The 21,856-nt window shown below is 40.2% G+C and overlaps 1 protein-coding gene across 2 annotated transcripts in view; it reads left to right on the top strand.

Annotated features, from left to right (window-relative positions):
- The window catches only part of LOC117406035 (E3 ubiquitin-protein ligase listerin-like), a 51,652-nt gene extending 48,591 nt beyond the window's left edge, over window positions 1-3,061 (top strand). For both annotated transcript variants that reach the window (XM_059029683.1, XM_059029682.1), the window contains exon 30: window positions 2,696-3,061. In XM_059029683.1, the coding sequence (XP_058885666.1) occupies window positions 2,696-2,758 (63 nt within the window). In that variant the 3' untranslated portion in view covers window positions 2,759-3,061. The remainder of the gene's footprint in view (window positions 1-2,695) is intronic.
- The last annotated feature ends 18,795 nt before the right edge of the window (window positions 3,062-21,856 follow it).

Raw genomic sequence — 21,856 nt, 5'->3', positions numbered from 1 at the left:
TCATTATTTTATTACTATAACATCTGAAAAAAGCTCTGCAAATGTCCATGATAGTCTCAGTGCGCTGACGCACTTAGCCAGCTTGTTTATTATGGACGCCCATTATCTGATACCTGATACCATGTATGACTATTCATGAAATACGCCTTTTTTTTTTTTTTTTTTTTTTTCCCCCGACTTGTCTCTGCTCCTGTCGCTACCACTCGGCAATTGAATGGTTTTCTCGGCTTTTTCCGGAGAAAAAACGACTAAACACCCGTTTATTGCGTTGCTATAATGATGTCGGACCCAGTCCGACAAAGGACCTGTGAGGAATAATTGCAATGTCGGACCCAGTCCGACAATGGACCGCAAAGGGTTAACAAACACTAGTTGGTTTAAGAAAAAAAAAAAAAAAAAAAAAACACTGCTGCTGTCTTCTGTGCTGCACATACAGTGCCTGAGTAAGTATTCACCCCCCTTAGACGTTTTCACAGTTTGTTGTTACAACCTGAAATCTTGATGCATTTAAATGGGATTTGTTTTCCTTGTGATTTACACAACCTACTCAACACTTTGAAGAGGCAAGAGAATTTTATTGTGAAACAACAGTTAATGAAAAATAAAAAAAAAACTGAAATGTCTTTGTTAGATAAGTATTCACCCCCCTGAGTCATTACTTGGTAGAACCACCTTTAGCAGCAATTACAGCTGTGAGTCTTTTGGGTAAGTCTCTACCAGCTTTGCACATCTGGATCGTGCAATATTCGCCCATTCTTCTTGACAAAATTGTTCAAGCTCTGTCAAGTTGGATGCGCATTGTTGGTGGACAGCAATCTTCAAGTCTTGCCACAGATTCTCAATCGGATTTAAGTCCGGGCTTTGACTGGGCCACTCCTAGGACATTCACTTTCTTGTTTTTAAGCCACTCCAGTGTCGCTTTGGCTGTGTGCTTGGGGTCATTGTCCTGCTGAAAGGTGAATCTCCGTCCCAGTCTTAGGTCTTTTGCAGACTGAAGCAGGTTTTCCTCAAGGATTTGCCTGTATTTAGCTCCATCCATTTTGCTCTCTACCCTGACAAGCTTCCCAGTCCCTGATGATGAAAAGCATCCCCATAGCATGATGCTGCCACCACCATGCTTCATAGTAGGGATAGTGTTACCTGGGTGATGTGCTGTGTTGGGTTTGCGACAGACATAACGCTTGCATTTAGGCCAAATAGTTCAATTTTTGTTTCATCGGACCACAGAATCTTTTGCCACATCTTTTCAGAGTCTCCCACATGCCTTTTTGCAAATTCCAAGCAGGATTTTACATGGGCTTTTTTCAGAAATGACTTCCATCTTGCCACTTCCATACAGGCCAGCTTTGTGGAGTACCTGAGCTATTGTTGACACATGGATAGTTTCTTCCATCTCAACCATGGAACACTGTAGGTCTTTCAGAGTTGTCATTGGCCTCTTGCTGACTTCTCTGACCAATGCCCTTCTTACCCGGCTGCTCAGTTTGGGAGGACGACCTGCTCTAGGCAGATTCTGGGTGGTGGCGTATGCCTTCCACTTCTTAATGATCGACTTGACTGTGCTCCAAGGGATATTAAATGCTTTTGAAATCTTTTTATACCCCTCCCCTGATCTGTGCCTTTCCACAGCTTTTATCCTGGAGTTGTTTTGAAAGCTCCTTGGTCTTTGTGGTAGTATATTTTGTTTTGAATACACTACCCAACTGTGGGACCTTACAGAGACGGGTGTATTTAATCTGAAATCATGTGGACCACTTTTATTGCACACAGATGGACTCCATTTAACTTATTGTGTTTATTCTGAAGGCAATTGGTTGCACCTGAGCTTATTTAGGAGTGTCATAGCAAATGGAGGTGAATACTTATCTAATGAAAACTTTTCAGGTTTTTATTTTTAGTTGATTTGTCCCCCCCCCCATTTTTCCACACATTGAAAGTGTTGAGTAGGTTGTGTAAATCAAAGGGAAAAAAATCACATTTAAATGCATCAAGATTTCAGATTGTAACACAACAAACTGAAAATGTCAAAGGGGGGTGAATACTTACTATAGGCACTGTATATCTGCAATATATTTTCAATAATCTGATCAGTTACTTTACACAGTTGATTGATGACCCAGAGGATGTGAATAACAAACATGTATTACTGTAAATGTGTGCTTATACCTTATTTATATTTAAGTAGATATTAAAATCAAACGAGAAATGTAGAGTAGATGTGTGTGTGTGTGTGTGTCTTTAACTACTTTTTGTGTATTAAAAGTTGATTCATTTATTTTTGTTTGTGTCTGCGGTACACATGTCGCTGGCTGAGCAAGAACATGCTAACAAAGACAATAATTATTATTAGATATCTGATCATTGAAAGTTATTTTAGCAGAATTTAAATCAGTCATCAGATGTTTCTCTCATTTTGGAATGTAGCTCAGCCAGTAATGTCTTCTTTTATATTTTATCTAGCAATTATACCTCATTTTATATTTTTTATCTAGCAATTATACCTCATTTTATGCCTTAAATAATTGCATTTATATAGCTGCATGCCTCGGGGGTTATTTGCTTAGTAAATACTGGTCATTTGAATCAAATGTGAGCAGGGGCCATAATGATCTGGTATTTTTAGACATTGATAGAACATTTGTTACGACTGCAATATTCCTGCAATTACTGATATATCTTTTTTTTTATATTGCAGTACAAGTGGTTTACCTCCAGCAACAAATCAACTTGCCCACTCTGTCGTGAAACCTTCTTCTGATAAAATGAAGCCTAACAGCTGAAACTGTTCTTGTATAATTGTAAATCCTATATCTACCCAGTGGTGATGAAATAAAAAATAAATAATGATTGTTATTAAAAGAACTAAGATGCTAAATCAATGTTCCTAAATGTAATTTTAATGCTGGATGATTTGGGAATAGAAATAATCACACTTGCCAAATATTTATCACATTTAAGGTTTTAATGTAGACATGTCATGTATGCAGGGTTTTACATTACAATAGAAATGCATCTGTTACTCTCGGCATTCTGTTTTCAATAAAATACTTGTTTAAATATACTTGTTTCCTAACTTTGTTGATGGGTGTATTTGCTGATCTTGATTAATATAACCCTGAAATACATGTTTACTATAAATGTGGCTATCTTGCAGTTCCGGTGATGTATAGTTGTAGCAGTTATTTATTAAATTAAAAACTAATTTAGGTAAGCTTCTCTATTTAATTTAAGTAGTTTGTAGAAAACACTTAATTACATAACACAGTGCCAGCAGTTCACAGCTATTGGCATATCTGATGATACTGGTTGAAGTAGTGAATCTACTATTGGTTTTCTAGAGGTCTTAAACACAGTGAAGCCTTACCAAAACTAAGACAAGCACACAAGAAAATAAAAAACTGCTATAACATTAAGATAAATCAGTAGATGTCACTGATAAATAAATCACAAAATAAATGTTGTTTATTGGTTCAGTGGTCCCTTTAACCAATTTTGCAGCAACATTACAAAGATAAAGGCCAGGCATTAATCCTCTGAAGAAAGAAAAAAAATCTGATATCTGACAACTGTGTCTACCAGCAAGCCTTTACCCTGCTCTAAAGTAGACAATGGGGACCTTACAAATGGGGGGTATTACTGGTACTAATTAGTAAAAAAAATATAATCTTGGTAATGTTCCAGAAATAACGCATATTAGTTAGATTTTTGTGTTAGCTTTACTTTTATTAATGATTTGTCATATTTTTATATCTCAGTATGGGATCTAAACTGGGGGGGCATGGCCATACCAGTCCTATCCAGCACCATGCATTGGGGAGGCAGGCACTTGCTTACATGTGTGACAGGTTGAATCCAAATCTGATAAGATCTTAGCCAATTTAGTCTTACATAAATGGAAAGTTGGTCAAATGATTCAAAATTACCATCAGTGTATAGGTCTTTATCGTGGCAGATATGAAAGGCCAGGTCCCTCAGAGAAGGAGGGAACAGGTGATTGACATCAATGGGGGAAAACACAGTGATAGATTGCAAGACAAAGTGTTTCCTGGGCTGTGTCCAAATCCTAAATGACTGAAACTAGAGCAGGGGTGTCAAACTCCAGTCCTCAAGGGCTGCAGGGTCTTCTCATTTCCATTCCAACTTAACATAATTGATCTCATTATTTGTTCAATTGGACAAATTTTATATATTTTTAAGGTGTTTTACAGTTGATGGTTTACAAAATACACTTGAATCAAGATACTACACTGAAACATTTTGAGGCCCGGAGAGAAGTATTATATTTGATGTATTTAAAGAGAGATTTCGTTTGCCCGGCCTCATCGGAGCCACTTATTTCAGTTTAGTTGGGTTCTGGGTTCTGGGTTCTGGGTTCTGGTGGGGGGGGGGGGGGTGGTGGGGGGGAGATTACCAGGCATGTTTACTATGTTTTTTCTTTACGATTCTATGGGATTTTCTTGTCTGTGGTTGGGCTGGGGGGGGATGGGGGGTGGGAAGGACCTCTATAAAAGTAATGTTGTGCTGTTCTGCTGTATTTGGGGGATTATTGCACTAATGTCTCCTGAACTGCTCTTGAGATACCATGATTACTTGCCTCTGACCCTCAAGCTTATTTCTGACTCCCATGACTAATATTTAGATGTTATCTTGAATGTGCAAGGTTTAAATTCCCCTAATAAGCACATTCTTCAATTCATTAACCAAAGTATTATTAGATCTATCAGATTTCAAGTTAATCCGTGGTGTGGACATGAACGTGGTGATAAGCCCTGCTCTTGACAGATCGGGGCTGCAGCAAGGCAATGCACAGCAGCTCGCCTCTTCTGCTCTGAAGCGGCTCATCTCCATAAATCTTTCTCTAGGATTGACTTCATTTTTGCATTGAAATCTCTTTTCACTGAGGTACACAGTGCCGAAATACTTCCTATGTCACTGTCAGATCATCATGCAAATCTTTGCAGATTTGTTCTCACGGACACTCCAACTCGAGCCGCACGATGGCGCTTCAATACCACATTATTACAGAACAAATCATTTCAAATAACACTAGTCCAAACTGGACGAGTTTCTCCGCTTTAACCGTGGCTCAGTAGATGATCTCCGCATTTTATGGGAAGCAGTCAAGGGATTTATTAAAGATACTTCCACTTTATTCGCCTCTAATCTCAACAAATCACGACTCAGTAAAATGAAATAACTGGAAACCAAACTAGCCATTTTAGAACACACATTACAAAACTCGTTCTCTGAGGCCACTCCGCTGTAATTAGATCTTACTACTCCTACTTAGACATCGCGCCATTTCTTATTTATAAGGTTTAGACAGCATTACTACTTTAAACGGTAGCAGAGCTAGTCACCTCCTAGCCTCGAGACTCCGTAGCAATGAACATTTTGCAGACATTGTGTCTATTAAGTCCTCTCAGGGAGATACACTGTCCGACCCTTTACAAACTCTAAGCTTTACAGTTCTGATATTCTTTATGACAGAGATAAACGCACACAATTGTTCAAAAACTTAATTTGCCACGCCTCTCAGCAGACGAGTCAGCTGCTCTCGGCGCTCCATTCTCCTTGGATGAACTGAAGGAGGCTTTACAAGATATGAGCAAAGGTAAATCCCCAGGGTTTGATGGTATTCCACCTGAATTTCTTTCTCACTTTTTGGAATCAGTTGGGTCCCCTTCTATTGGAAATGCTACAAACTACTATTGATTAGGGTTATTTTCACAGAGATGTTAATTCAGCTATTATATCCTTATTACTGAAGAAAGATAAAGACCCTACTCTTTCATTGATAAACTCAGATGTCAAGCTATATGCCAAGGTGCTATCATGCCGTCTTGAATCCCATATGACGAAACTAATTCAACACGATCAAATAGTTTTTATTAAAACCCACCTAGCCTCCGATAATGTTCGCTGCCTTCTTCATATCATCCATGTGGCTATAGATAGTGATACCCCGTGCGCTGTTCTTTCTTTAGATGCTGAAAAGGCTTTCGATTGCCTGGAATGGGAGTATCTCTGGTCGGTTTGAGACTATATGGGTCTGGGTACAAAGTTTATTAATATGGTTTAAATTCTATATACCAATCCCTCGGTGATGGTGCTCACAGGCAGTAAATGCTCACCCCAGTTCGCTATCACCAGGGGCACTCGTCACGGCTGTCCGCTCTCCCCACTTATTTGCCCTGTCACTTGAACCACTCACCCGCCAGTCTACCACTCGTTCCCCTGTTATTCTCAATAACACGCAGCATCATATTTCACTTTATGCTAATGACGTATTATTATTTCTTAATAATGTTCCCCAATTGCTTCCTTTTTACATATGGTCTGGGAGTGTCCAGATGTGGGCTTGTTCTGGGATTGAGTTTCTTCAGCTTTGTCCACCATTCTTGAAAAGAATATTCCTTGTTATGCTAAGGTGTTACTGTTGAATGATGACTAATCCCTTGACCTATCATTGCAGCAAAGGTGGATTTGGTTGGCCGGTCTCACAACAGCTAAAAAGATGATTGCCCTTTGCTAGCAGCCTCCGCACTCCCTTCCCTTTCATCAGTGGACCCTTGCCTTTCTTGATATCATTTATATGGAACTTTCCACTGCTCAGGTCCTTGGCGCTAGAGAGGGAACCATGCAGGCCTGGAGATCAGCTGCAGACTCAACTAGATCTCTGATAAATCTATCTCCAACTATCTTTGACTGAATTGGGTTTGTAAGATCCTTTGTGGGGGGTTTGGGAGGGGGGAGAGGGTGAAAATGTAAAACTGTGATTTATGTTGCATTGTTTGTGTTGTTCTTTTGATTCCCTAATAAAACATTTGATCACAAAGAAATAGTAACGTGTTATTGCAATACCCACATATATAAATGGCAAAAGGCTCTTCCAGGTGAGCTTTAGATCGGGGATCGATGGTAGGAATAACAAGGTCCTGAAAAAACTAATCTATAAGGGAGGGGTCTCCAGAGAATTCAGATTTACAGAGTGGAATTTTACTGGCCTTGTTGCCATGTTCAAAAATAGCATGATTTTAGTAGTAATTGTTTGGTCTGGTTAGTTGACAACAAGTCAAATTCTGTTTGCAAGGCCAGTCTTTCTTTATAGAGTTCAGGGATAGGAGAGTTGGCATATTTCTGATTTAACTTCAAGATGATATCAGTTATCTCAGAAAGTCTCCCTGTGCGTTGTTTATTGGATTGGGCAGTATACAAGTGTATTTGCCCACAGAGTAGAGGAAGAAATCCCAGGAGTTGAGTTAATATCCAAAAAGAAAGCTATTTCTGAGGAAATATTCTGGACAAAACTCAGAAAGTAACAGGGGGATGAAATGAGGAATGAGTGAATAGCTTGAAAGGTCTTTGAAGGTGAGACAGGTTTTGAGGAAGAGCGGTCCAAGACTGGAGTCTGGAAGAGAGGATAGGAAGTTAGTTATAAATTGACTGGTATCCCAGCTGTGGGCAAACACATTGGCAAGTATCAGTAGGATATTGAAAAGTTTACCTGATACAATGACATAGCGACCATTTGGGTCTGTGGTCACCTGAGAAGCATCAAAAGGAGTGTCTTTATGGATAAGAATAGCAGTACCCCTGGCCCTGCCATGGAAGCCAGAATGAAACAACTGCATCAATCATGTCTTAAGAGAGGAGAGCATATCTTCATACACATAGAAAATAAACACAATTTAACTGAATTTAAGCATTAAACAAGAAATATACTAATAATAACAACAGTAATAATATTAAAAACAAACAAAAAATAGAATTATAATAATAAAAAGCATATGTAGCAGGGCAGGAGCCTTGCACATGAAGAGGGTTTTTTGTGTGGATGTATATTGTAAATAGTGTGCATTTGTTGTAAATAATTAATGAAGTGCCTGACGCTCCTGGGAGAGCCTTCCTGCTGTGTGTGATTGCCAGCTGTGGATAATCAGCAGGTAGGTGTGTTCCAGCACTGTGTCAGGTATAGAGAGGTCCCATTTATTCACCTCAGGGCTGCAGCAACGCCAAGGACAACGGGCTGAATATCGTCCATACTACCCGGACATGGAGACCTGGCTGTGTAATCCTGATCGCTGTGAAAGTGACCTGGGATCAGAAGATAAAGAAAGCAAAACTGCCAACGGCCCTGCTAGTAGTTGGGGTTTCCCTCTTTGGGTTATCATTGAACAGAAAACATTAGTTCAGGGATTGTAGATCCCACTAATGTATAGTGAGCGAGATGTATAAAGCGGGAGACCTCCATGCCTTAGGGAGTGGCAACTTCAACCTCTGTCTTGATCACCTGCCTGTCACTCAGCAGCGAATGCACACACCCACAAGCCAACAGCCTATTACACCTTATAATAACAAGGAAAGGAGCAAGTCAGTTGAAGTAATAAAATCTGTAATAACAGTTCCATCTAGTGGTTGCGTGCAGGAGAGGTAATTAATTTCTAGTAACATTTTCCAAGATGGTCAAGTTCCACCACACCATCAAAAATAAATAGAGAAACTAGTAGTAATAATAAACAATAATAATAATAAAAAAACTCCATACTATTTTCATGAGTATAGCTCTGTGGCAGGGCAGTAGGAGAGAGCCCTGCTGATTTAAAATGAATTGGTTTTGTTTTATTATTATTATTATTATTATTATTATTATTATTATGATTATGATTATGATTTATTTATGTATAAATATGACGGCGAAAAGCTGTGTGTTTTTTTTATTGTTTGGCAGCAGGGATGGGGAAACCCAGAGGAGTTACTGCAGGTGCCTTATTTTTTTAATTTTTAATTTTTTAAAATTTTTTGAAGAATGGGAAGGAAGCAGCGGCCCGAGCAAGCCAGGCCCAGGCATCCCAGGGAAGACCCCAGAAGCGGGAGGTACCAGCTACAGCCGGTAAAAGGGAGAGCAGCTGGGACGCCATCCTCCGCGATGTCGTGAACAACTGCTGGTGCCCCATCTGCAGACAGCGGGGCATTCCCCACTCAACTGCCCGCTCCCAGAATAGGAATGGTACAGCATCTGCAGGGAGGTCTATATGGACACAGACACGGACCTGAAGGGGGAGGAGCCCGAACATCCGAAACCCAAGTGGGAGGAGCCCGAACTTCCTACACCTAAGTGGGAGGAGCCCAAACATCCTACGCCCAGAAGGGAGGAGCCAGATCGTCCAGCGGCCAAGAGGGGGGAGTCGGGGCGTCCACAGCCCAAGAAGTGAGAGTCAGAGCATCCACCGCCCAAGGGGAAAGCCCACAGGTCCAGAGCCCAAGTCTCCACCAGCAGAGGGAGATTGCCTGCTGTTCCCATCGCCACCAGCAGAGAAAAACTGCCTGCTGTTTCTGCCTCCACCAGCGCATGAGGGAGAAGCCCCGCTGTCTCCAGCACAGGAGGAGGACTGCCTGCAGAGTGAGAGAGTGAGATGGGAGAGAAACAAAACTAAAGCAAGAAAGACGGAAACAACAGGATCAGTGAAGGCGATTGCCCAGCCTGACCTGGGTTTTGTTTTGTGTGCAAGATTTTGTTTTTGTTTGAATCTTTTATTTTGTTTGAAATAAAAACAACACCTCAGTGCGCGTTACACCCGAGTACTGCCTGCCTGTTGTAGTTCCTGCTTCTGGCCTGATGTCACCACTCAGCCACCCTGTCACAAGTTCAAAAAAAGAGCATAGGTACTAAACATAGATTATGTATGTATGTATGTGTATATATATATATGTGTGTGTGTATATATATATATATATATATATATATATATATATATATATATATACACACATATGCATACACACACGCAATGCCCCCTTACATACACAAACATCCTCCTTCTTCCTCCACTTAACGGGCAGGATGCAACATGCCATACTTGATTCCGCAGCACGCAACCTTGATTTGACTTTATTGATTAAACTAAGTCATGTCCCAATTAAACAACATAAATAGCTCCCAGAGCTGTATCCCATTTAAGCAGAAATCCTGATTATCAGTATCCCGATTAGGTGGCGCCAACTGTATTTAGCTTCCTATTTCTGAAGGTTGCACTGTATTATTAACAAAGACATCTGTAGGGAAATCATTATGTCAAATCAACAGACTTATAAGTTTACTTTATTTGTGTGTTTGAAACTGGAAAAAATGTTTGTATTGCATATCTTAAAGCATCACAAAACATTTTTCACACATCTTAATCCTCATTGACAGTCAAACAAAAAGTGGGGGAAATGCAGGGAAAATACATGGAGATATGAGAAAAAAATATAACTCACAATCTGATAAAACTATGGACAAGAAAATGTATTGTACTGGTAATATACAGGTATGTTTAAAAATGCATACGCATCAAATATAATACCTACTGGTTTGTGCTACTGGGTGTGGGGCATTTGTTATGTGCCCCACTGATACAGATAAAGCCAACTTAGTTGGTACCAGTATAACTGAAGTTATAGTACTTGTAACCTGGCATTTTATTTTAAAATCAGTTCAGCAGGGGTTCTCAAACTGGGGGTCGTGGGGATGTCTGAAGGGGGTTGCAAAGGATTTGGTAGATTCAATTTTTTTTAACAATTTATTTCTATTTTTCATTACCTTTATGCACATCGACCTGCAAAAAAAAGCACATTCTCCTTATATTACTATAATTAGTATTTTCTATTTTCTTTTCCTTCCTTCATATCCGTGGGTCCCTGTGGCAAAGTGGCAAGTGGTACATGCAGGTGCTCTTGGTGGGTGATACAAGTTTATTTAGTGACAGTGGTGAAGTGATGTTCCGGTTCAGTGCTGGCCCTTGGCGACAGCTGCGGAAACATGTTTTAGCTAACAATGTACAAGACAAGACAAGAGGATTACAAACAAACAAAACACAACACTCAAGTTTTACAGTCCCCGTATTATTTTACAATCCTTCTCAGTTCTACAAAACCAAGCGAAGGGAAAGATTGTGATTCTCCGTCCCCTTTTATGCTATCACGCATGACCCCTTGGTAAACGAGTGCAGCTGTCTCTACTATCTGCAGCTGCTACGTCGTTTACCTTCCGGGTCAATACGTTCCTGCAACGGAGTCTCACTTTCTTCCAGACTGACTGACTTCCCGGTCCGGGGAAAAACTGTCAGGCCAGCCCGTCCAAAGACTTCTCCTTTCGCTGCTTAGGACTCTCACAGGTCGGGAAGGAGATTTACAACCAAAACTCATTGTATTTCTGTCACAGTCCCGCATATATCTTTAGGTAATCAGAAGTTACTTAGTTCCAGATATACTGCAGTTTTTTGAGGTTATGTGCTAAACTGTGAAGGGTAAACAGTGAGTCTCTTTAGAATTGGGTATGATAATTTTGTGGTCCCTTCCTTGACATTTCTCACCGATTATTCTGGTACCCATAAAAGAGAGGAGGCAATCAATGAAGCAAAGAAGAGTTAATCTTTTATGAAAATGTAATAAACTGAGTAACCATTTTACAAAGACACGCTTTTTTGAAGATGAGTTTCAGTATTAGTGAACTACACTGTGTAATAATATGGATCTGTTTTTTAAAAAGCATGCTTTTAGACTTAAGACAGGCAGTGAGGAATATGAGCACAAAAGTCATGTTTCAAAAGCAAAAAGTCAGAAATATGATGAAAAATATATTGAGCTGGGGTTTATGTAACACCTGGCCAATTAGGGCCGTATAAAATGTTATTGTAGCCAACTACGCCACTTGAGGGTGAGTTCCAACCCAGGAAAAAATACTTCTATAAAATACACCACAGGTCCTTATTCAATCAGGTGAGGGTCACAGTATTCTATCAATAAAAAAAACAAAATAAGAACTTTCATAAAACAGGTAAAACCCAGGATTTATTTCAGTCACAGCTGTACCAGGAAGGGATAAGTGACTGGAGACGCAGCTCTGCTCAGCTCACAGGTAAACCATAATACACAATAACTAGAAAAAAGATTAAAATTGTGAAAACAGCATACTACATAAATACCTAATATACATAAAATAATCCATACTTAAATATGAATAAAATGCACACATAAAAAATATCCGAAAAATAATAATGAAAAGCCAGATTTAATAAAATAGACCAAAAAATAAATTAATTAAAGTGAACCTGTGAAACTGGCTGGGTTGTAGTACCAGCCAATACCTCTAAGGCGAACAAATGCCAAGATAAAGTCTGCTAACTATATAATGTTTAAGAACAATACTTTATTTTAAAAAGAGGTATACATAGACTACAGCTACGTTTTAATATGCGTCTCAGGTCTGGGTCTTGGTAAAAAGATTTAAACAAAGCCCAAAGCAAAAACAAAGGTTTACAACAAGCTCACAATGGGGAGAAGCCTTCCCACACATGAAAAAAAGACCGACATCAACACGTAAATAGAGGGGTGGTTAATTTTGATTGGTCCTTGTCTGTCGGAGGAATACGATGTCAACACGAGTGGGAAAGCTTGGAGGCATTTTAACATTGTGATCGGAGAGAGAGATAGATAGACCTGCTTTCTCCAGAACCTTTCAATTAAAATATAATATGGTATTTTGCTGTACTAATATAACAATAATATAACAAACTCAACATGAATAGAATGGTGGAGTTCAACATATTTTATTCACTTACCCACAGCAAAAAAACAAAAATACAATAAAGGCCTATATCATCGCTTTCACTTATGTGTTTTCAGAGACCAGTGCCCTTCAACAATTTAACATAAATATTATTGTATTGTATTGCTAAAATATTCCTCATCTATTCCTGAAGTGCAGACCTGTTGTGGGACCAACACAACGACCCCACACTGGTGCACGCTTGGGGACAGGTCCAGTCTATTGAACGTAAGAATTTTGAAGGGGCACTAGTATAGCCTCACTTCATTAACAAGGGGCAATTATTACATAGGGTGAACCCTGCCATAGGCACTGGACAGCCTGTAACACAAGTGATGGTTTTTATCAGCCCGAGGTCATGATATCCCTTTTTCGGAACACCTGGGTGCTGATAAAACTAGGGAACGCATACTGACCTGATTGGGTAGGACTTCATATTGGGTAGGACTTCATAGGGAAGTGTCGAAATATGTAGCCACATGCCCAGACTGCCAGCGAGTAGTGCCGGGTTGAGTGCGTCCCGCCCCTTTGGTCCCACTGCTAATAATTTCTACTCCCTTTGAATGCATTGCAAGGGACATTGTAGGCCCTTTGCTACCTCCGGGTATATGCATATATTAGTAGTGGTAGATTATGCAACGCGATACCTGAAGGCAGTTCCATTGCGGTCTACTAGTGCAGTTGCAATAACAAAGAATTAGTGCAGATAATGTCTAGAGTAAGGATCCCCAAAGAGATACAGTCGGATCATGGAACTAACTTTTTGTCTCAAACATTACAGCAAGTGTATAAAATATAAAAAATATGTCCCATCCGGACATCTGTTTATCATCCACAGACGGACGGTTTGGTGGAACGTTTTAATCAGACCCTAAAGCAGATGTTGAGACGGTTTGTGAACCAAGAACAAAAACATTGGGCAACGCCTCTTCCCTACCTCCTTTTTGCAGTGAGAGAGGTGCCGCAGAGTTCGACAGGGTTCTCCCCCTTCTAGCTTTTTAATGGCCTACAGTCTCGCGGCATCCTCGATCTGTTGAGAGAGGGGTGGGAAGACCACAAAGTCTTGTCCAAAAATGTAGTGCAGCATATGCTCCTAATCCGAGATCGCCTGGATTTGGTCGAGCGCTTGGCCCAGGACAATCTAAAATCAGCTCACCACCGGCAACAGCAGCAGTACAGTCAAAATGGATATATTCGGACCTTTCGGCAAAGAAACAAGGTACTGTTGCTTCTTCCCACGTCAGAATCCAAACTGCGTGCTAAATGGCAGGGCTCATATGAGGTGATTTGGGCTATAGGGAAAGTGAATTATGAAATTTGGCAGCCCGATCTCCGCAATGAGCGTAAAATTGACCATGTAAATTTATTGAAGCCCTGACAGGCAAGGGAGGCCTTATTTATAGCCCCAGGCAAGGTAGAAGATGATTTTGGACCCTGTATAGAGGCCCCTAGCACTCAGAGCATTCCGATGGGGGAACAGTTACTTCCAGATCAGAAACGAGATCTGCGTAAGTTAATTGGAGAGTTCAAGGATGTTTTTTCTGATGTGCCTGGCAGAACTAACCTTGTTGAGCATGCAATTATCACTCCCCCAGGTATCACGGTTCGAGAGAGACCTTACCGGATCCCGGAAAGTCGATGAAGTGGTGTTAGCGAAGAGGTGCAGGCGATGCTCGAGTTGGGTCGACGAGCTTCTCTACAGACTGGGAACGGCAAGGTTCATTTCAACTTTGGAGATGCCAAAGGGATACTGGCAGATCCCCTTAAACCGCAGTTCACACGAGAAAACTGCATTTTCTACCCCTGACGGTGTGTTTAATTTCATAGCCATGTCGTTTGGGCTATATGGTGCCCCTACTGTCTTCAGAGACTAATGGACCAGGTCTTACACCCAAATCGTGATTATGCAGCAGAGTATATTGATGATGTGGTTATTTACAGCTCCACCTGGCAAGAGCATATGGCTAGGCTTAAATGGGCCACTCAGACCTTACACTATTACCTAATGGGACATTCATTCAATCTCGTCACTGACCACGCCCCACTCAAGTGGTTAAACATAATGAAGGATAGCAACATCCGGATAACTCGGTGGTATCTGGCACTGCAATCCATCATGTATTTTATGACACACCATGCAGGGAAAGATCACCAAAATACAGATTACTTTCCTGGGAGGGGGGTGTAATGGGGAAAGTAGATTCAGCCAAATGTTCCTTCGGTGGGATATGTGACAGAGAGCGAATGAATCCTAGTCAACAATCTCCCTCCCAACCTGTGAGGGCGCTCTGTAACAGGAACAGGACTGGATGGTTTGACAGTTCATTCCAGGGTCAGATGGAAGTTGGTCATCCAGGAAGGGGCGGAGCCACAATACCAGAATTCATCACCCTAATGCAGTAGAGGAGGTGTCAGGTCATGGATTGGAGGATACATGATTGCACTAGCTACCATAGGGGGCGGGACTGAAGGTATATCAGGGGATGTGACCAAGCAATCTGTTCCTCTGTTATGGTTACAGACTGACCATGAGGAGTAAAAACAAAACGTGAGGGTTTAGAGTATTACTGTCTGTCTATTAACCCTTTGCGGTCCATTGTCGGACTGGGTCCGACATTGCAATTATTCCTCACAGGTCCTTTGTCGGACTGGGTCCGACATCATTATAGCAACGCAATAAATGGGTGTTTAGTCGTTTTTTCTCCGGAAAAAGCCGAGAAAACCATTCAATTGCCGAGTGGTAGTGACAGGAGCCGAGACAAGTCGGAAAAAAAAAAGAAAAAAAAGGCGTATTTCATGAATAGTCATACATGGTATCAGGTATCAGATAATGGGCGTCCATAGTAAACAAGCTGGCTAAGTGCGTCAGCGCACTGAGACTATCATGGACATTTGCAGAGCTTTTTTCAGATGTTATAATAATAAAATAATGACACTGATCGCATTATTGAGGAGTTTGGTGATAAAACGAGTGATCCGGAGATGATCGATCGGTATGTACGACTATTATTATTATTATTATTATTTATTTCTTACATAGCTGAACGCTATAGCAAACAAAAGGCTGGGGCGGGGCTGGAGATGCCTAGTGTGTGCTTTGTTGATATGCAGGGCCATTTAAACCCGTTTGACTGTGAAAAAAAATACTTTTAAACAGCGCGTATAAAATTAACTGCGCGTGTGAAAATTAATTAGACCTGGCGTGCCTGACGCGCGATTAATAAATGGACCGCAAAGGGTTAATGTTCATGTTTGTCATTTGTAGATGGCTAAATATCCAGGAGCTGTTGCTAATAAGCCAGCGTCAAACACGGACTGCACTGCACCACTATTAAACACTTGTATCGTATTCACAACACCACTTGCACCTGGAGCACTCACTGTTGGACTGGTGATCATGTAGGTATTTTAAAGTGTGTGTTTGTTATTATTAATTCGGGACTTAACCCAGTGGTTTTGATTGGCTGTACACATCATTGTGTATAGTGAGTCTTATTATTTAAAAGCAATTAATAAAGCTGCCCTCTGCTGGCGGAGGTGGAGGGGCAAGCAGTCCTCCCACGGCAGTTGAGGCGGAACCAGCAGGTATTCACCCTCTGCTAGTGGAGACGTGGGCTGTAGACATTCGGCCTCCCCCCTTTTGGGCTGTGGACGCACTGGCTCCTCCCTCCTGGGCTGTGGACGTTCGGCCTCCCCCCTCTTGGGCTGTGGACGCACCGGCTCCTCCCTCTTGGGCTGTGGACGCTCAGCCTCCTCCCTTTTGGGCTGTGGACGCACCGACTCCTCCCTCTTGGGCTGTGGACGCTCAGTCTCCTCCCTCTTGGGCTGTGGACGCACCGACTCCTTCTCCAGGTCCGTGTCCCCTCTCTGCCTCCTTCTCACCTTTTCTCCCTTCCAGCAGCTGTAATCCCCGTCTTCAGGGAGGGGGCAATTAACTGGAAAATGCCCCCGCTCCCCACAGATGCAGCAACAGTACATCTCACTTATGCTATGGAGGAGGGCTTCCCAGCTGATCTCCTCCTGTGCCTGCTGTTGCAGCTGCTGCTGTCTGCAGCTCTTCCTCTTCCTCTCCTCTGTTTTCCTCCCATCTTCCTTCCTCACCCTCCTTTCTCCACACACACTAATAAAAAACGAAAAAAACTGCAGTACCACACTCTGCCTGCGTCTAGGAGGCGCTGGTAATCCCACCTCTGCCACCACGTGTGACAGGGTGACTGAGCGGTGACGTCACGGCAGAAGCAGGGACGGGAAAAACACTGACACCAGGGAGTACTGCAGGTAAAGGTGGAGTTTGCCGTTTTATTCAGCCAAACAACAAAAATAAAATATTTAAACAAAAAGACTTTGCTCACAGAGCGAAAATAAATATTTTAAACAAAACAAATCTCGAACACAAAATAAAACACAAGTCAGGCTGAGCTGTAGCCTTCACTGATCCTGTATCTTTTAAAACTCCTTTTTCTCTCTCGGTTCTCTCCACTCTCGCTCTCTCCGCTCCTACAACACCCACACCAAGTGCTGAGAGCTGCAGGCTTTTTTATATTCAGGTGACCATCTCCCGATTAGCAACAAAATTAATCACTTAATTAATTCGGGAGATGGCCACCTTCTGCACGAGTTTTTCCATTACTCCTGGCAGAGGACGAGCACCAATCTCGCCTCTGCCAGGACACGTTTTAAAAATAAACAAAACAATAACACGGCGGTACGCCGTCACAAATTACAATAAATAAATCATAATAATCAAATACAAAATAACACAGGGGCGGAGGGGGAGACCCCGATCGAAAAATAAATAAACAAAACAATGTACAGGGGACCTCGCCCTGTTACAGAGCTAAAAACAAGTAAAAAGGTCTAATTAAGAAAATCATCAGTTCAACACAGGGGCTCCCATGGACAAGGGTGCTAAATGACTAAATAATAATAATAATAATAATAATAATAATAATAATAATAATAATAATACAGCATGCCTATAGAAAAACTCTCCTTAATTTATTTAAATATAACAATGTATTCTCTGATGCAATATTAATAATTCATATTCTTTACATACAATATCTAAATGTTTCTATATGTTTGTGAAAAATCATAATAAAAATGTTAAACATTAATATACATTTGTTACATATGTTTTAGAAGGGTCATATGTTAATTTTATATATTCTACAATTAGCCAGCCTCCACTTAGAAGCCCCTGTTTAAATTTTCTGTGCAAGGCACTGTTCTCCAGGATAAATGAGTCTTGGCATGAGCCTGGGTACTTGGCAACTACATCAGTTATAATACATTGAGCATCACATAAAACTTGCACAGTTAAAGAATGATGATGTTTTCTGTTTCGGAAAGCCATTTCATTCCTTGAATCTGGAGATATTGCAGCATGTGTGCAATCTATTACATCTAGCACATTTGGGAAGCCAGACAACTGATAATATTTGTGTTTGGTTCTATTTTGTTCCACATCCCCAGTTGGAAATAGTATACCCTTGCCCTACAGAAAAGTACATCTGTGACATCAGTCAGTGTCTTTGACATAGAAGACTGACAGATGCCTGCTCTGTCCCCAGCTGTTGTCTGCATGGCACCTGTTGCATGAAAATGAAGGGCTGCTGTAACCTTTACAGGTACAGGTATGGCATGACTGTGGGCTGTTTGTGATTCTAAATCAGACTTAAGCAGATCACACAGCTCTGTTATATTGCCTATATTCAATCTGTATCTAGGCAGAACTTGTATTGGCGTTAGATCGAGAAATGTCTGACAGGGAAGATATATTCTGGGTTTAGTGTAGGGTCTCCTCCTCCCTTCCCTCTCGTGCCGCAGTCGGAGGATTAGAAGCACTTTGATATCCTCCATTGCCGATTACAGCTCAGGAGCCCTGTCAGCGGTCGCAGGTTAAATGAGACACAAGAGGGGTCATGTCTTAATTTCCACCTCTATTTTTTTGTACTTAGTGTTCGCATTAGTGTTTTAGCCCTTTGAAAATAAGTTGTTAATTGCAAAATAGAACCAATTGGGGATTTCAATTACATAAAACTGTAATATGTTTCATAAAACAAGGTTACAGAATAGAATAAAACTAAATTATGCATATGCTTTGGGTTATTATAACTATATCAGATTACTTGGAGATAATGAAGATAATATTTTGTACACAATTTAATTTTCAAAACCATGTTTAATGCCATTATAATTTTAGCTTGTTTTGCTATGTACTGTATACTATACAACACATTTTTACTGCTTGTCTAATTTTACTTAAATTGAAATAAAAATAGTTATTTAGGAGTATAAAGTACTGTATTAGTTTTGGTAACTATTGACCCATTACCAAGACACCTTTTAGGTTATGCCTTTTATTGAACTGTTGATTCAGAATTAGTTTAAAAGGTTATGCCTTTTATTGAACTGTTGATTCAGAATTAGTTTTCTTAGAATTAGGCCCTGTCCACACTATGCCTTTAAACTGTATTAGTTGCCTTTAAACCGGCTTCAATGTGTTAAATACGGTTAGCGTCTACACAACGTAGCGTTTAATACCAGACTCGAGACCACCTCAATTAGATCGCATCAGGTAGTGCGGTTTGTCAAGTGTGGATGCTGTAATACTGAACTACATTTCTTGTGTATCCTCCAATATCCCAAAATGTTTTCTGATATGTTTTGTGGACATTACAAATACAGTACTCAGAACACGCGTCTGAAGGAGTTGAGAATGACTGTCAATAATGCTGTACCGTATACAATTTCTGTGGAGCGATGAAATCAGTCAGGAATTTCAGAATTCAAACGAAATGCTTTGTTAAGAAACAAAGCCGTAACGTTCATGCTAAGAAGTGCTATGTTTTCTGTGGGCACATGTTCCATATTTTCCGGGTTGTAAGCTTGAAATACAGGGCATCGTGGGATAATGCCATATTAAGTCCCACAGTCCACTGCGCTGCTAGGAAGTGTAACCAAACTATTTTAATAGTTTTTGTACGCATTAAGTCAGACTAAACATGAAACAGTACTTTAGTGTGGACGCTCTGAGCTGGAATAATTAAAACATTTTTGAGTATGGTTCTCGAGATCGGCTATGTAGTGTGGACAGGGCCTTAGTTTCTCCTGTATTTAAGTAGGGCAAAGATAATTTTGTATGTGAGCTCCTGCAAATAGTTACTAACTGCTTTACATGCTCCATTTACATGATGTATGGCCTTGTGGATGCAATTAAATATCCTAGAATAATACATTCACCTGAAGCATATCTTATGGCCCTTAATTTTAGTAAACACTCACTTTTAATTTCACAGAATGTTCTGTCCTAAGTTTATACTCAGTTACGTATTTCACTTTGACCATAATTTGCAAATAATATACTGAATAATGTATGTTGGTCTCAGTAATAAGCATTGTGAATTCATTATTCTGAGCATGATAGACAACCTGTGATATCTGTATAATGTGAAATAATGTATAATGTGATATCTGTATAATGTGAAATAACGTATAATGTGATATCTTGTAACAATTGTAAGTCGCCCTGGATAAGGGTGTCTGCTAAGAAATAAATAATAATAATAATAATAACCTGACATTGCTGATCTCAAAGTATACATTATATTATTTCAAACAGTAGAGGGCAACCTCTCTCACACTTTAAAGTCTGCACATGGTTTCACTGCTAATGCAAGCTTTATTTACATTTTCCTATTTGTTGTTCTGTTACTTGAGAATAAAATTATACATTTGGAGTGCTTCTTAAATATATTATATATATATATATATATATATATATATATATATATATATATATATATATATATATATATATATATATATATGAAGGTGCATTTTTGCATTCCATGTTAAAAATAAACCTTCCTTATTCTTTCGTTTGGCTGTCTGATGAAAAATGTATGTTCTCTCTTTTTTTGGTCTTTCAGCTGCTGGTTCAGTTTCTCCAGGTTTTATTTATCTCAAACCATCTTCTGTTCAAATGATCAGTTTGAAATTTCATTTTTAAAATTAGTTTGATATATGTTTTACTAGATCACAGCACTACCCCTCCAAAATGCTTGATTCGTTTTTTTTTGACTCAGTAGACCACCGTATTGATTGAAATCCATACATCGATCCAAGTATACCTGACTTTTTTCAAAGCATACATTTCTATCAATATCTCAATTTCAGAGTGTGATTATAGTTTTATAGCATCACAGCTTGGGGTTTAAACAGAGGCAGAACATGTTTATTGTGAATTGGTACTGTCTGTAGTCTATTCTACAGATGTGCAACACATGCTGCTGGTCAAGTTCATTCATCTATTAGCCATGAATCATCTTAATTAGTATAACAATGTAAATAGGGTAGCGTTTGGCTCTATCTTGTTTGCTCACTGCAGTACGTACTGCTACATGTAGTGAGTTAGGTATACAATTTAATTAAAAATAAATAAGTCTCTAGTCGCCCACCCAGGGATGCTAAAATATAAGAAGTTATATATGTACCTTATGAGTTCTGCATAATGTAGAACCCGAATTCCCTTGACAATAATCAGAAATATAAAACAAGATTTTATTTAAGAATAAAAAGGGTGCACTACTCTAATCAACTGATCAGATAGAACTCAATGTTCAAAGAATTTGCAATTGAAAAGTTACGTAGTTTGTAAAAATGTTCTTGTTGCAATTCTTTCGTATGGCTAAGGGACCTTCCAGAGGCACAGCTGCTGGATAGTTGCTTTAGTTTGTTTCGTAGTTGATTTCAAGCAATGAAATAAAAACAAAGACCTGTTTTTGGATCTTTGTTGTGTCCTGTTTCCTGGTTCAGTCTCTCACAGGGCAGAGAGCAGGGCCCTCTTCAGAGCTGATTTCAGCCTTCTCAGGACATGATTTTAGCCATTTTCGTATCTGATTCTATTCCCACTTTAGAGCAGATTTCAGAACAGATTTCAGACACTTTCAGACCCACTTCTCTGGCCTCTTTCAGACCTTGTTCCAGTCTTTTTTAATCAAACATCAATCCGTCTTGATTGGACTGTTGAATTCATGGGTGGTGTTCAACGTCACGCAATGTGCCTAAACACTGGTTGGTTTAACCTCTGGGCCACTCCTTGGCCTTGCCCACAGCTCATGAATGACAGTTCGCTCAAAGTTCCTTTGTCTTGTTTAGAGATGCATGGAATCCAGGATTTGGTTTCGGATTCGGCCCGAATACCTACTTTTTGAGCAGGGTTTAGATTTGGCCGAATACTTAGGATTCGGTGAACCGAATCCG

This window comes from Acipenser ruthenus, chromosome 9 (assembly GCF_902713425.1).
Source record: "Acipenser ruthenus chromosome 9, fAciRut3.2 maternal haplotype, whole genome shotgun sequence".
In the NCBI taxonomy this organism is placed as follows: Eukaryota; Metazoa; Chordata; class Actinopteri; order Acipenseriformes; family Acipenseridae; genus Acipenser; species Acipenser ruthenus.
Note: the sequence above shows the minus strand (reverse complement) of the source record. Positions and strands in the feature narration are given on the sequence as shown.